At 43.6% G+C, this 17,504-nt stretch overlaps 1 protein-coding gene across 3 annotated transcripts in view; it reads right to left on the bottom strand.

Annotated features, from left to right (window-relative positions):
• Window positions 1-4,253: 4,253 nt before the first annotated feature.
• LOC147631115 (uncharacterized) overlaps window positions 4,254-17,504 on the bottom strand; it is a 35,454-nt gene continuing 22,203 nt past the window's right edge. Inside the window, exon 10 of one of the 3 annotated variants that reach the window (XM_086809447.1) lies at window positions 4,254-5,005. In XM_086809447.1, coding sequence (XP_086665573.1) covers window positions 4,760-5,005 — 246 coding nt within the window. In that variant the 3' untranslated portion in view covers window positions 4,254-4,759. Of the gene's footprint in view, window positions 5,007-7,520; window positions 7,918-17,504 lie in introns of those variants that run through there. The other 2 variants (XM_086809448.1, XM_086809449.1) reach the window with 2 other exon arrangements.

Below are 17,504 nucleotides of genomic sequence, written 5' to 3'. Positions count from 1 at the left end.
GTAGCTATAATATTTTTACCATATGCAAAGGTAGAGAACCCATTGGTGATTTTTTAAACTCATTAACCTTTGTGATCAATCTTTAAGAAAAGTATGTTTGTTTAACATGTTAACAAACCATTTCTCACTTTTGTGACCAATCTTTAAGAAAAGCAGGTTATATTAAAACAAACCTTTTTCTCACTTTTGTAACATGTGAAGAATGGATTGAATGGTTGTTTGTCAAATAGATCAATTCCTTTTAATCGAGATCCTTTTTGGGAGGGGTTTCACCATGAGCTAGAGCCAATTCACTTTGTAGCAGCAGTTGAGGGACATATTGAATAACAAAATAATAGGTCCTTTTTAAGGACTCTTCATAAATAAAATGAGGATTATTCATAATTAAAATAAGGACTCTTCATAATTAAAATAATGAGTCCTTTTTAAGGACTCTTCACACCCAACTAGCGCATCGAAAGGCCTTTCACACCAAACAAGAAAACATAATTTTAGGATTTCTTATGTTTTCACGTTTTGCTTGCTATCTAGAAGAGGGTGTGTTACTAACAAAGAAACACATTTACTGTAGGGAAGAACCCCCATGATTGGGCTTGCATATGGTGGAGACCATCATACATTATCATAGATGAGGATAATGTGGAGAGGAGCTGATTGAGTTGAGTGAAAAGAAAGAGTGTAGTGCCATTTTGTGGTGACATGGGTGGAGGTGTTGGAGGAGCTGCCAAACTACAAAGTTGTGGATAAACACTTCTTGTCTATTTAAAAAATAACAATAATAAAAAATAACAATAACAATGTTGCACACATGAGAATGTCCTCTTACAAACAAGTCTCACCCTCCAAGCGAACCCTTGGCATTGCTAGCACACCTTAATGTGTTAATCTTCTTCCACCTTAGGCTAAATTTTTCATCAACCACTTTTTCCCAAGGTTTGGATTAGGTTTGTGCTATATATGCACAAATTGGTGTTGCCCCTTAACACGTTAATACAAAGGATGATCCGAGGTGGTGGGTCCTACACTCCATCTCCCCATGGACATAAAGAGGCATGCACCATATACGCAGCTCTCAATAGCGATTGTTGGCATGCATAGAGGCGTAGCATGATACCTAATATATATACACACGTACGTGAATATATTTCTCTAGTCTAATATAAGGTGTTTATCAAAGGGCTTGCTAAGTCAAACACTAATTGGGTACTAAGGTTAAAGAGAGTTATGAGAGAGAGAGAGAGAGAGAGAGAGAGAGAGAGAGAGAGAGAGAGAGAGAGATGAAATGAAATGAAATGAAACACTAATTGGGTACTAAGGTTAAAGAGAAAATTATGAGTGGAGAGAGAGAGAGAGAGAGAGAGAGAGGTGGGTGTGGGTGATGGTGTGTGAAAAAGATAGATCGAGAGAGAATTAGCAAATAGGAGGGACAGTGATGGTAGAGAGAGAGAGAGAGAGAGAGAGAGAGAGGTATTAACGTCGATAGAATGCAACACGAGGGCATATACAACCGACGGTGGGACTTGAACTCAGGTGGATCATGGCCTTTATAAGGGCCCTCGCACTAGCCAATTTGCTCCACTTGTGGGTGGCAGAAAGGTAGTGCGAGAGTTCTCTTTTTATCACACACACACACACACTGAGAGAGAGAGAGAGAGAGAGAGAATTAGGAGATAGGAGACAGAGTGGTTAGAGAGAGAGAGAGTATATATATGTATCTATGTATGTATGTTTGTCTCTGTGTGTGTGTGTGTGTGTGTGTGTGTGTGTGTGTGCATGAATATATGTATGTGAGTATGTATACATGTATGCATATATGTATGTAAGTATGCATGCATGTTTGCATACATGTATGCAGACATATGTATGTGTTGACGATACTCTTGAAAATTGCTTGCCTCGCTTCTGAAAACCACTCATCGCCAACGAAAACAAAAACATTGGAATGCATTTTATTGCTTTAGTAAATAAAATGCATTTCACGTGTGAGATGTACTGGCACCTAATACATTTATTTCAACCTTGTTGCACAAAAAATTTGTCATTAATAGGCATGCTTCAACTTCTTGTGGTATGTTAGATTCTTTGACTAGTTGTGACAAATTAAGTTCACATGGACCATTTGATTAAACTTTGTCTATTTAGGATCACTTTAACTAAAGTGTTGTCAACTTCATTTCTTCAACTATGATTAAACCTTGCGCCTATTTAGGATCACTTAGCTAAAGTGTCGTCAAATTTAATTCAACTATCACCTCTTAAAATTAACCTTTCTTATGCATAACTCAATAAGTATAAGTAAGATGTTTTAAATGGGAGAAAAGCTACTCTAACATAGTGTGCATAGTTATTTATATTTTGAATTACGGTTTACATTCGACCATTAGTTTATTATCAACATCATTTTCACACTAATTCTTTTGCACTTATATATCTATCCAAGTAATGTATTGTGTGTAAGTTGGGGATTAAAAAGATATGCATCTAAAGGAGGGGGCTAAGTTAGGAGCTTATGTATTGTATGTAAGATAGGGGCTCCCTAATTTAACCATTATTTTACTATCAACGTCCTTTTCACATTAATTATTTTGCACTTATATATCTATCCAAGTACTCTATTGTGTGTAACTGGGGAATTAGAAAAAATTGCATTTGAAGGAGGGGAGCTAAGCTAGGAGCTTATGTATTGTATGTAAGACATGGGCTTATGTATTATATGTAAGATATGGACACACCATCTTCCCAAGTGTTTTTAACAATTTATTAAATTTTCCTCTAAGAAATCATGAAATATCTTATTATGTTTAATTTGAAGGATTTTTTTTGTAATGCATAACTAGAGAAAACTTTAATTAAAGGAAGTAAATTATTTTCACTTCATACGCATTGTTTAATCTATTTTTTTGTTCTACAAGACAAGTGTTAAGAAGTTTTGACAGTACTTAACTGCTAATCCTCTCTTTTTCTGTGTGATCGTTAAGCAGCTTTGATATCTAATAATGAATTGTACTATGAAAGGGAAAGCAAAAACAGTGACACTAGAAAGCCACAGACATGAATTGTAGCCTTAATGATGCATCTCCCCTCTCAATAGGAAGGTTTAAATCCTCACATCTATGCAAGGTTATATGTATGCCAAAATGGGCCTAAGATGTTGTCGAGTTCAGCTTTCTATGTATCTCCCCCCTCCATAGGAAGGTTAAAGCCTCACATCTATGCAAGGTTATATGCATGCCAAAATGGGCCTAAGATGTTAAGTGCAGCTTTCTAATAAAGTTCAAGACTAGAACCACTCTTGTTTATGTGATAAAAGCTAGTAAAGAATCCAACACCACGATAACTTAATGCTAGGCAGCTTTACCATCATGGTGAGAACGTCACGGAGTCAAGGAAATGAGATCGAAAGGAAGCTCTATTGAAAAAAGCCCCCTAAGTTGAATATAGAGGCCATTTCTCATCATGAGCAAGGAAAGTGATGCATAAGGTAGCAGCAAGGCCTAATCATCCCAATGGTTTGGATCTGATGTTGATAGCATCAGTGATTTCTCAACCTTTCAAGAAAACGGGCTACCAACCATGTGAAGTGAATTCCATCCTACACCAAGGAGCATTCGAGCTAGATACATCTGTGTGGATGTTAATTTTAATCCATTACATGAGGTACTATAAAATTTACATGCAATGTAAACAGGAAATCCAAATTATTTCACTACATCTTTTGATTGGGATGCCCTACCAAACTGCTAAGAGCCTAAATTACAATGGCCAGACAAAGCTCCTTCAAGTTACCATAGGCAAGAAGTGACAAGGATTGAATCCTTGATTTTACAACATGAGAAAAGATGTTCAGAAATAGACGGCGGGCTTTTCAACCTTAATAATATCGTGGGTGTTGCAAGGGCAAAGATGCTTACTAGGGGTATGCAGAGTCCAATGACTTTCTAAGATTATCAACCTTAGGAATGCCCTGCCAGGTGGTGAATATTTAATAGAAGCCTGCAGAATGAAGCATGGATGCCTCAGGACAAGTTTGCAGCAGTACAAAAGAAAACCAAAGAACAGGAAACTTCATACAGTACCAAAAGCATCGCTACAACAGGAGCCAAGCCTAGTAGTGGCTGCAGCATACAAACGCAGTCCTATGGTTATAACCCTCAACACTGCCTAGCAGGCATGCATAGTCGCAGATATCGCAGTGTCCTCTATAGAGAGTTTAAACATTGAATTGCACTCCCTTGCCCGTTGATCCTCTGCACTCCCTTGCGAATTCGGCTGTCATTTTATATCAAACTAAGGTATGACAATTTGGAAGACATGCATTCACAAGCATCTCTTACCAGGAGTAATTTGAGTCCCATGACATATGCTTACAAGTGTTTTGACTGTCTCATCTGCAAGATGACAGCATGAAAGGCAAATGCTGGGAGATGAGAGACTTCAACAGATGCAACCAGTCTATCATGCGTAGGTAGGAAACCAGCACTGGCCAATATTTCGAGAAAAAAAAAGCTTTTCGGGCGGGGGCGGGGGGAGGGGAAAGATGAATTTTCTTCCAAGTAGGTTAGTGTATACCAGCTTGCCACTTTCACCCAAACCAAGTTTAAAACATGCCAAAACATTTACAGGTTCAAAAGCAACTGCGCCACTCCCACCAACTTGTATCACATAAAAACCCAGTTAGATGCAGGATTGGCATGGAGAGCTGAAGATCTCTAGCAAGACAAAAATTCCAGCTCAACAAAAAAGGGACTCCAGAACCAGGCTACACTGTGTTGGTGCTGATTGATTTTCCTCGACCTATGGTAAAGCCTCGAGTCCCATCAGGCATCCGTGGGCCCGGAGGTGGCTTTGTTTCAGCATTTGGAAGGCTGTTGGCCTGTGGAGGTGTACCCACTGGATGACTGCGACCTCCATTTTGCAATTGCCCACGTCCCCGGCCTCGTCCACGTCCACGGCCTCGTCCTCTCTTTGACGATCCATCCTTCTCAAAGTGAACATTATCATTTCCCTGTTATAAATCCCATTAAATACTTAGTTCAACTACATTATAAGAACCTGGTGTTCAAAAGAAAGGACATATGCATCAAGATTCAAGACTAAAGAGAATAAAGAAATCACAAAGGTACATGTACTCCCACAAGAACACATTCAAACCAGGTTTCACCAACTACCCTTCACATTTTCAAAACATAGTTTTTTTCTTCTATTTTCTTTTCTTCCCGGACAGGCCTTTGGCCCAAGGTCCTCCTGTAGTTACCAATTTTTCACCGCCCGTAGACGATGCCACCGTGGAAGCACCATGTGGGCTTTCAAACCCAGGACCTCCTGGTCCTAGACAAACATTTCTATCACTTGCGATGACCTCATTGGCAAACACAATTACTTCTTATATTCACCACTAACAAGAGAGATGTCTTTGTAAATTTTCCTAGACCGAAAAGTAGCCAATGATATTGTAATTCCACTGGTCGGTGTGGAATGTTTGGTTGAACACAATGATAATCAATACACTTAAGTACACCAAGATTTAATGGACAAAAAGCATAATACAAAATGTAATTTGCTGAATTGACAAGAGATGCACAATGAGCTGGAACGGCCGGCCCCTCCCTCAAATAATGTTTATTAATCTTGGGAGAATCAAGTACATAGTGTCATGGGCATTTCTAACCAGATTACCATACCAATGCATATGAATACAGTATTGCAAAAAATATAGTTGTCGGTAAAGATCTTCAACTCAAACTACCCTCTCGAGTGCCCATGTTCCCTACCATCTACTCTCTACTGTTCCACCCACACATGGTAAAAACAATATGCAAGACAACACCTAGGACAACAAAACACTACACAAGGTATGTGAACATTGAGTCCTACTCCTTCCTCCTGCTACTTACATACCAATTGCAAGTAGAGTCAACGTCAGCAGAAGTCTTCATGATGGAAGCGTCTTGAGTGTTGAAATCTTTAATTTGTTACCATCTTCGCAACACAAGTCTTCAAGTGGATGCAGAGAACCTTGAGAAAGCTTACCCTATGGTTCAGCTTGAGAAAGGAAGCCTGAAATTAGCGTTTTCAACCAAAAGACCAAAAATTACAGCAAGGAAAAGGACTATTTTGCTGAATTTCAACCATTGGGAGTGTGTAGGAGAGTGAATACGGCTTGGAATCACTCTTGGGAGCTTGGAAAACACACTAGTAAGCTTGGATATGGTGTTGAAAAGGAGAAAGTGCAGAAAACACAGCCATAAGGCCTCATGAAGGGAGGGTGCCAACTTCTAGAGAGAGAAAGAAGAGATGATAAGATGTCATGTTACATGCACTGAGCTTGATCATGATAACACACAACAAGGCCTTCTTTATACACCTTTATGGGGTGAGAATGTTTAGCATCCAATTTAGAGAGTAGAGAGAAGAGAATCAGAATGTAGAAGACGACACAGTATTGGGTCCTAATACCCACTGAAGGGCCTTCCCTGCAAGCAAGAGTATTCGCCTATATTATTCTTTGGAGAACAGGTGAGTTTGATCTTGACAAGAAGAGAATCATGCTAGGAAACTCCTGCCTGAGGGCGATTCTAGAGATACAAGGGGTGGGAGTATCTCCCAAAGAGGTCAAACCCAAGGTCACTCTATGTGAAGGATCAAAACCGTGAGGGTAAGATGCTCCCCAAAGCCAAGCACAAGAGAAGAGGAGGACATTCCGCATGAAGAACCATGTCTCAACAGCCAAAGAGAGAAGAGCTAAGCTCACAAAAAAAGCAGAGAAAAGCAAAATATGACAGTTTAGGACAATTGTTTCATAAGTTGGGGAATGTCACCGAAGCATCAAAATACAGGGTGCTACTATGCAAAAACGCAACGCACGTGCACGTACACACACACACACACACACACACACACACACAAGTTTGAAAAAAAAAGTGGTATGGAGTTGATGACATGGCATTGACACATGGCAGAAAAGCAACGCAAGGTCACCATACAAGCTTGGAATGATGTGACTAGCTTTTTGGAAAGCAAAATATTAAAAGCTTTTTAAAAACTAAAAAGAGGAGCTTTTATTATTAAAAAGATGCTTTTTGAACTATACGCGCTTTTCTCAAGTGCTTTTGGGTAAGAACTAAAAATTCAGCTATTCTCTCATTGTTGAGACATGGCAGAAAAGCAACGCAAGGTCACCATACAAGCTTGGAATGATGTGACTAGCTTTTTGGAAAGCAAAATATTAAAAGCTTTTTAAAAACTAAAAAGAGGAGCTTTTATTATTAAAAAGATGCTTTTTGAACTATACGCGCTTTTCTCAAGTGCTTTTGGGTAAGAACTAAAAATTCAGCTATTCTCTCATTGTTGAGACATGTAAAAAAACGAGAGCTCTCTAGCTCTAAGAACTCATACTCAAGACTCCTCCAAGGAGTTTTATCTAATATAACTCAGAGGGGGATGTGAGAATATGTGAATATGAAGCAGAAGCAAATAGAGATCACACAAGAGAGAGTAGACAGCCAAGAGAGATCCAACACTTGAGCCAAGAACTGAAAAGTATTAAATAAATTATGAAGGCACAATGGCCATTTATACATCTCATGGAGAGCAGTCCGCCAGTAGCAAACGGCACACGACTGTAGCAAAAGTGATAAATGCTTAAAAATAAGCTATCAAATAGTGAAAAAATATGGAAAAAATCCCTCATGACATCAGATAAATATCTTGATAAAAAGGGGCATAAAAATGGAGTAAAAGAGAGCTAGAGATGACATGTCCAACACCTCCTCTTAGCTCTAGCACGGGGGTCCAACTCCCATACGGGTAAGGAGCTGATCAATAGTATCTCGAGGAAGAGGTTTGGTGAAGAGACCAACAAAGTTGTCGTGAGAATGACAATACTCCAGCGTAATTGTTGCATGCGCGGAAGCCTTGCTGTATCAATCCACAGCCCTAAGCATGATTAAGAACGTTGATGCTAATTAACACAAGATTAAGACAGAGGAGAGAGATTAGGTGTCAGGTTTTCTTGTATTACTATGGTACAAAAAGGTAACTTGTTGCTTATACATGATGTAGGGCTATGGTCAGCCCCATAGGGGTGACCTAGCCCCTTCTACATATCCTCTACTGATAGTGGAATAAATGAATGATGAGCTAATGACTGAATGGTGTCTGCTGAATACTGATTTATGCTTATATATGAGCTTGGAGTGCTGGTCAGCAAGCATCCAGCCTGTCGGCCAATACTGCTGGACAAAAACCCCCTTTTAATATCTGGAAATGCTGCGTTTTTCTCCTCTTTTGCTGTCGGCCAGTAGCTGAATACCCAGCTGCTTGCTGTTAGGACCTCTGCTGGCTACCGACTGCTTGTCTACAGCCAGCTGACAGAGACCCTACACCTCCATGTGCTGATGATGATGATTATGCTGCTAAATCTGATGATGCTGATTCTGATGGTTCTCCTACTCACGATGATGGTAGTGCTGATGTAGATGCTGCTGAATGGTTTTGATGCTTTGCTACTAATGATGCTGTAGCACTAATCAAGGATTAAGTCAGTTCATGCTGAAGATTAGCCATGGCACGGGCGTGCACGTGACATTCCCCTCTGCTAAACTTGATGACGGGGTGGACACTCCTCAGTAGAAGATGATGAAACTGTATTCTGCTTCTTGGATCTCTAGGAAGTAAGACTGGAACTACCAGCAAAGCAATAACTAGAAGTGGATCGTCGAGTATCCTGATCACCTGCCCAACTAGCATCAAAGTATCCAACAAGCTCAATGCCTCCTCTGAAAGAGAGATCATAGTCCAAGGTACTGGATAAGTATCAGAGAACCCTCAGAGCGGCCTGCCAATGACTATGTCGAGGAGCGGAAGACAACTAAATGAGAACACTGACGCTGTAAGAAATGTCGAGCCTCGTGTAAGTCAAATGAATAAGAGAACCAACAAGCTATGTAATGTCCTCGAAGAAGAGAGAGGGTCATCACGGGAGAGCTTGGAGTTAGGATCCATCGGACAAGAAATTGGACGGCACTCGGTCTCTCTTCTTCTTCTCTCTTCTCTGCTTTAATTATGCTTTATTCAGCATCAATGTTCTTAATCAAGCTTAGGGTTATGGATCAATACCACAAGGCTTCCGTGCATGCAACATCATGTGGAAACCTTGGACTGCCATTTGCTTTTGCTCCTTAGCCTGAAGAAGGGACCAAGAGTGAAGCAATAAGTAGAAGTGGATCTTCGAGTATCTTGATCACCTGCCCAATCAGCATTAGAGTACCCAACAAGCTCAGTGCTTCCTCTGAAAGAGAGACCATAGTCCAAGGTACCGAATAAGTATCGGAGAACCCTCACAGTGGCTTGACAATGACTATGTCAAGGAGCAGAAGACAACTGACTGAGAACACTGACACTGTAAGAAATGTCAGGCCTGGTGTAAGTCAAATAAATAAGAGAACCAACAAGCCTCTCATACTGTGTATTGTTCTCAAAGAGGGGAGAGGGATCATCATGGGAAAGCTTGGAGTTAGAATCCATCGGACAAGAAATTGGATGGCACTCGGATGTCTCCAGGAGTTGCTGCAAATATCTATATTGGCTAAGAAACACTCCAATAGAAGACTGATAGACCTCCATCCCAACAAAGTAGTGGAGAAATCCTGAATTAGTCATCTCAAAGGTGAGAGCTAAATCTCACCGGAGCTATTCAGTCTTGGCAAGATGTGAGCCAATGATTAACATCAACATATAAGACAATCAAACAGAGTAAACCTTCCTGAGCAAGATGTGACCCAATGATTAACATCAACATATAAGACAATCAAACAGAGTAACCCTTCCTAAATTAGTCATCTCAAAGGTGAGAGGTAAATCTCACCGGAGCTGTTCAATCTTGGCAAGATGTGAGCCAATGATTAACATCAACATATAAGACAATCAAACAGAGTAAACCTTCCTAAGCAAAGACACAAAGTTTATTGTCTGCAAAGCATCTCTGGAATACAAGGGAAAGAAAGAATGCATCGATCTTATCATACCATGCCTTGGGTGCAAATTTCAAACCATAAAGGGCTTTGTGCAATCTGTACACCTTACCCTCGAGTCCGGGAACTTGAAAACCTTGAGGTTGTTCAGCATACACCTCATGTAAGTCGCCATTTGGCAAACCGGCCAGTGCTCATGAGCAGAAAGAGCAAGAACTGTCTAGATGGAGGTGTATCTGGCTGTAGAAGCAAAAGTTTCCTCATAATCCACACCCTCAATCTGAGAGTACCCCTTCGCAACCAATCTGGCTTCGTGTTTGTGTCCATAGATCCATCAGCATGAAACTTGGTCTTAAAGACCCACTTGACCCCAATGACCTGTCGATGCAAAGACCGGTTCACAAGCCCCCATGTACGATTCCTCTCAATGGAATCAATCTCAGTCTCCATGGCTGCCCGCCACTCCGGAAGAGCAATAGCCTCTTTAGCTGTAGTAGGTTCATATAACTGTATCACTATACTCATCAAGGCAAGGTTACAAGAATGATGAAGCTACTGTAATCTATGTGCCCATGTCAAAGATTGTGCTGAAGAATCAACAAGCTGATGTAGTTCCATATCGGAGAGATGAGAATCACGAACAGTGGTTTCAAGCCATCGTGGAATCTTGGGAGCAATCCTCTGTTGCACAAAAGCAAGAGGAGGAGGAGAAGCCGGGGAAAGAGGAGGTGGAGAGGCAGGGGGTAAAGAAGTTGATGGTGGAGAAGGTGGTGGTGGAGTTGGGGTGGCCGAGGAAGGAGGAGGGACCTCGATGGTAAGCTCGGGATATGTTCATATCCCTGATTCTGACAGATCCAAATTTGATCCCAAGTCCAGGAACTGCAAATTCCTGGATATAGCTCTCATTCCAAAGCTTACACATTATGGGATCCGGAGTCACGATTCTTGGTGATTTCTCGCAAGTTCACTTTGTTGAACCCTCATGAGATGATTCTCGCTCTCAAGCATCACAACCAAAAACCCTAAAATGAGAGACGGAAGGTTTTGGTCATATGAGAAACCGCCTTTGTAGGACGGTTGATGATGTAAACAGCAATGCTCACAGCTTCTCCCCAAAAAGAGGAAGAAAGATAATAAGAAGAAAGCATGGTACGGGCCATCTCCTGAACAGTCATGTTCTTGCGTTCAACCACACCATTCTGTTGAGTGTGAGGTGTGGAAAATTGACAGCTTATAACTTTCTGTGAGCAAAAAATATGGAAGGCTTTGGAGGTGAATTCTACTCCATTGTTGGAGCAGACTTGTCGAACCTTCTCTGTGGTCGCATTCTCGACCGAAGTCACCCTCTTGGAAGCGGGGGAGAGCTTGAGATTGTTCTGCCAAGAGAGAAAGCCAAACTTTGTGTGAGTTATTATCAATAATAAGCATAAAGTACCTGGCTCCTCCTTGGGTGGTAGTCCACATGGGGCCACACAAGTCCATATGAATGAGCTCCAGAATATGAGAAGCCTCGTGAGGAAAGGCATCTCGGTGTTGCTTGTCATCAAGACAAGCCACACAAGTGGAGAGGAAGGGTTTCAATGGTGGGGGACCCTCGACCATCCGTTGAGAAGATAGCAGCTACAGAGAAATATAATTCGGATGCCCGTAGAGCGAGCATGCCACAAATCAATATCCACATGAGCTACCAAGGCATGATAGCTGTGAAGAAGTTGCACCTCATGAGATTGGGACTCAGCCAAAGAGCCTCCAAAGTCCTCAACCGATAAAAACCACCTTCCTAGATACCTGTGGCAACAATCTGCAAGATGCTAATGTCGATGATCTCAAGGATGGAACTGTCAAAGTTGACACCATATCCTTTCTCCACAATCTGAAAAACTGCGAGGAGATTTCTAGAGAGCTTGGAAATATGAAGCACATCCCGAATGGTAGAAGGACCCGGGGAAGAGTTAAGTCACACATTACCAACCGTCGACACCTCCAAGTTGGAAGCATCACCAATGAACAGTGTCAAAGAGCTGGGACGAATGTCATGAAGAAAGGTCCTATCACGAGTCATGTCAGTACAATGTCACCGTGAAACGTTTCAGCCCCAAAACGTTTCACATCGAAACAGGACAGGAAATGCTGAAACATTTCACCCCTCGATAAGTGCTTACTGAAACGCTCGACCGAAACGGCTATACACACACACACACACACACAGCATGTGCGTGCGTGCATGTGTGTGTGTGTGCATACGTATGTATATACATACGTGCATATGTATGTATGTATGTAATAGACTACTAATAGTTTGTGTGCGCGCGCAAGAGAGAGAGAGAGAGAGTTGAAACTGAGAACATGAAACGGTGTTTCAAAAATGGCGTTTACAAAACGTGAAACGCATTTCAGCGTTTCACATTTCAGCCGAGCTCAAATGCGTTTCATGGTGACCATGTGTGAGTAGTACACCCACTATCAATCACCCAATCCGTAAGACGTGAGGTGGAAGGAACAAGAGAGTCAGAGGGAAGCTTCTCAATACCGATGAAGACAGTCTCCTTGGCGGAAGAGGATTTTTGTCATGACTCATGATGGCAAAGGTGGTGTGGATAAGGTGATGTGCATGTTAGCAGTCATCTCCTGTCTGTACACTATGTCAGGGCCTCTGTTGTGGGCGTGCCCACCCAGTTTTGGTGTTTCCCCATTTTTCCTCACTTCCATGTATTTTTCCCTTTTTTTTTAAGGTGTGGGAGGCAGTTTTCTGCCTGTCGGCTGTATCAAATGCTGGCTGACTGGACTCTGATACCCGACCTGCTGTACAACCCTGGACGACTTCAGTTCTGCTAGCCGACTACCCTTCTGTTGGCCGACTGGGCTTGTACTGGTCGTGGGCTGCTGTCGGCTGGGCATTCTCCACAGTTGCCCCCCCACTCTCCATTGTGTATTCCGGAATTTATTGGTGTATATAGCAGAGATACACTACCTTCTCTCTCTCTTTCATCTGTGTATTGCTCTCTACAGCAGTTGTCTTCATTTCCGTTGTGCATTCTGACATGGCATTAGAGCCCCAGGTGGCTTGAAGGTTGGAGACAGTGGAACGTCAAGGGTTTGCTGATTGAGGGCTGTACGGGACTTGGAGATCGGGTAGAGGACGGCCATCACCGTTGGACAGCCACCTTACATTCTATTTGCAGCCTCCTCTTCTTCTCTTTTCCCACCCACCCTCCCTTCACAAGACCTTGTGAACCCTTGAGATGGCAGATTTGCTTGAGATGGCTGAGAAGCACGTGAAGATCCCGACACTCCCCACGTTCCCGGTGGACCACTAGTTGGACGGGAACAACTACGACATATGGAAGGTAATGATGGAATCTGTTTTGGAGTCCTATGACTTGGCTGATTTCATTGTTGTTGGAGTTCCACGGCCGGAGTTGGAAGAAGGGGGGTTACCCTCTATTCGGAAGGAACAGGAGACACAAGCATAGTTATGGGATCGTGTTAATGCCCGAGTCCGTTCTTGGATCTTCCTCAATTGCACATCACAAGTGATCAATCACATAAAGCATATGACGCTGGCTAGAGGGATTTGGCAGCATTTGGCTTCTCTCTACAACAGGGTATCACCCATGAAGAGAATCTCCTTGGAAGTTCAGATGCGGGTGATGAATCCTGCAAAGTCGTCGACGATGCGGGAGCACATCAACAAGCTGCAGGCTCTTCAGCAGGAAGTTCTCCAGGCCGGGAAAGAGATATCGTCAGAGGATATGGCCATAACGTTGTTGTCACATTTGCCCTCTCAGTACTCAGCCTTTTACTCCTCTTTGATCACCAGTGGCAGGCTCGACACCATCACATGGGAGGAGCTTGTGCCCATGGTCTTGGACCAGGAAGAGCGATTCACGAACCCTCCACAGGGCGGAGGTTCTGAGGCCTTGACTAGCCAATGGTCGAAAGGCGTAGCAGCAGCAACAAGGGCAAAGGAAAGGCTTCATCGGAGAAGTCTTCTAAAAAGAAGCCTGATTCAGACCGAGAGAAACTAAAGGCCGAGAGAACCTATAATGACTGTGGCGAGAAAGGCCACACGAAGTGTCCCAAGCGGACTGGAAAGAGTGCTGATTCTTCAGCTTCAGCTGCAAAGACTCCCGCCTTTGTGCACTTGGAGATGTTGGACACCGATGCTTCATCTTCTTCGAGCGAGGAGGCAGTTGGCTTCACCACCAAGGATACTCGGGAATGGATTCTTGATAGTGGTGCTTCCAAGCACATGACTCCTTCCCATGACTTCTTTCAGGATATGAAACGGCAATCAGGTCGCATTTTCATTGGCGACAATTCCACCATACCGATACACAGTAAGGGCCAGATGAAGATCATTCCGGATGGCAGAGGGGGGAAGCATTCCTCTCGTGTTCTTTACGTCCCCACACTTGGTTTTCATCTGTTGTCAATGCATGAGGTATGCAAGACCAACTTTCGGGTGGAGTTTGAGGAGCATTCTGTTGCTCTACGGGACCGCGAGACTGACCAGGTTGTTTGGGAAGGCAGCGTGGAGAATGGTATATACAAACTCTCCGCACTCTCCTCCTTGACAAGTTCTCAGATTGGTGATTTGTGGCACTTTCGGTTTGGCCACTTGAATGTGGATGCGCTGCGGCGAGCTTTCCGGGACCATATGGTGGTTGGCTTGCCAGATGTTGGCAGCAGGCAAGGACGCTATAGTTCTTGCATTTGTGGTAAGCAATACAAGGAATCTTTTCCGAAGCAGGCCTCCAAGCGGGCTTCGAAACCTTTGGAGTTGGTACACACTGACTTGTGTGGACCTATGCAGACAAGACAGCATCCTTGGGAGGTTCTTTGTATTTTATGCTGCTTGATGATTGTAGCAGATTCACATGGGTTTATTTCCTTTCATAGAAGGACCAAGCTTTTTCTCGGTTCAAGGAGTGGCATGTGATGGTGGAGAAAGAGTCTGGCTTGTAGATTAAGACTCTTAGGGCTGACAAAGGAGGAGAATTTTCTTCCAATGCATTCGTGCAGTTTTGTGCGGAACATGGCATCAAGTGGGAGCTGGCCAATACAGGTTTGCCGTCAGAGAATGGAGTAGTTGAGCGTAAGAACAGGACTGTGGTGGAAATGGCGAGGACGATGGTGGAGCATCGTGATCTTCCTCGTCCACATTGGGGAGAGGCTATGGCTACGGCTATCCATATCTTCAACCGTTCTCCGACAACTTCAGTACCGAACATGACTCCCTTTGAGGCGTATTTTGGCAGGAAACCTGATGTCTCCCATTTCCGTGTGTTTTGGGAGCGATGCATATGTTCATTTCCGAAGAAGCAAAGGAGGAAGCTCGACTCAAAGTCCCAAAAGCTTGTCTTTTTGGGATATAACTCTCTTTCCAAGGGATACAGGTTGTATGATCCAGAGAGGAACGAGGGTTGTCGTAAGCAGGGATGTGGTTTTTGATGAACATGTTCCGGTTTCCACTGTTGATGAGCCCCCACTTCTTGGTGACCCAAATGATTCTGATGATGATTCCCAGTCGATTGTTCTAGCTGGACAACCTCAGTCAGTTGAGGAGGTTGAGCCCGCAGCTGGAGATGAGCCCGCGCAGCAGCAGGAGGCTCCGCGTTCTATTTGAGTACCCAGGTTGTTAGTCGACACCCTTCGGGAGTCTGGTGTCACGGTCCCTCCAAATGGACCACAAAGGACGGACCTCAAAGATCACATAGAGTTCGTGATAAAAAGTCATTCAATGGAGCTTTTACAAGTAAACTATGCTTTGATGTCTCGTATCTGCGGGACAAAGAGCCACTTTCGTCAAGGAAGCCCTTGCACAAAATACTTGGAGGAAAGCCATGTTGGTGGAACTAGATGCCATTGAGAAGAATAACACTTGGGAGTTAGTGCCGAGGCCGTCGAAACAGTCTGTCATTGGTGTCAAGTGGGTCTTTAAGACCAAGTATACGTCAGATGGGTCGGTGGACAAACACAAAGCCAGACTTGTGGCTAAGGGTTATGCTCAACGGCCTAGCATCGACTATGAGGATACCTTTGCACCGACAGCGAGGATGACCACGATTCGGACCGTTCTTGCCCTTGCTTCTTCTCAACAGATGGCCCGTATTGCAGGAGGAGGTGTATGTTGAGTAGCCTCCAAGCTTTGAGGTTCCAGGATCAAAGGGGATGGTTTACAGGTTACGAAAGGCCTTGTATGGTCTTCGGCAGGATCCCAGGGCTTGGAATCAAAAGATTGATTCCTTCTTTCTACGGACTGGATTCCAGAGATCGGTTGCAGATCCCAACCTATATCTCTTTCGGGAACGCGCCATGGTCACATCGATCATCCTTTATGTGGATGACCTCATTCTCACCGACGGTCGTATGGAGCACATTGCAGTGACAAAGGCTGCCTTGTCAAAGGAGTTTGACATGACCGATTTAGGCTTACTCCACTTCTTCTTGGGATTGGAGATCTGGCAGACCCAGAGGGGGTTCTTTGTCTCTCAGCAGAGCGGTATGTCCATGAGTTGCTTGAGGCCTTTGGGATGGAGAACTACAAGCCTATCACGTCGCCGATGGACACGAACACGAAGCTTACAATGAATGATCCTTGTGAGCCAGTCGATGCCTCTCTGTACCGAAAGCTGGTTGGTTCATTGATCTAGTTGCTGAACACCAGATTGGACTTGAGCTTTCCTGTGGGGCTGTTGAGCTCATTTATGCAGACACCGTTGAAGTCTCATTGGGATGCAGGATTGCGGATCTTGCGGTATCTGCAGGGTACGAAGAATCTTGGACTCTTCTACACCACTGGAGGTGAAACGGAGGAACGAGTTCGACTCCAAGGTTGGAGTGACTCGGATTGGGGAGGAGATCCAGACACAAGGAGATCTACATCAAGCTACAGTTTCTCTCTCGGCTCAGGAGCAGTTTCATGGAGCAACAAGAGGCAGCTCACTATTGCCTTGTCGTCTACAGAGGCAAAGTACCGGGCTGCTTGCGAGGTTGTTTGGCTGCGGAGGTTGCTTGGCGAGATTGGGTTTCCACAGAAGGAGCCCACGATCATCCAGTGCAATAACCAGAGCTGTATCGCTATTGCTCGAAACCCGGTCTTCCATGCCCGGACCAAGCACATAGAGATACAATATCACTTTGCTCGTGAGAAGATCTTGGCTGGTGACATCTTGCTTCTTTATTGTTCGACCGAAGACAATGCAACGTACCTCTTCACGAAGTCTCTACCTCAAGCTATGCTCCGGCGGCACTCCAACTCACTGGGGTTGGTTCCACATCCAGGAGCTGAGAGGGGGTTAGCAATCATCTCCTGTCTGTACACTATGTCATGCTTGGAATGGGTGGTATTGGACATATGGAAAAAAATTACCTTTATAACATTAGGCTTACAAGAATGTTCATGGTGATACCATGTGAGGGCAAAAGGACGCCAGATATACGAGAGATCATAGTAAAACCACACAGCATGAAATATGTGAGTGAATATATATAAAAAGGTGAGTGCAGATATGTACAAGAGCCCTCATA

The sequence above is a fragment of the Cibotium barometz genome, chromosome 15 (genome assembly GCF_041138505.1).
Source record: "Cibotium barometz isolate CiBa-2024 chromosome 15, ASM4113850v1, whole genome shotgun sequence".
NCBI classification, from domain to species: domain Eukaryota; kingdom Viridiplantae; phylum Streptophyta; class Polypodiopsida; order Cyatheales; family Cibotiaceae; genus Cibotium; species Cibotium barometz.
Note: the sequence above shows the minus strand (reverse complement) of the source record. Positions and strands in the feature narration are given on the sequence as shown.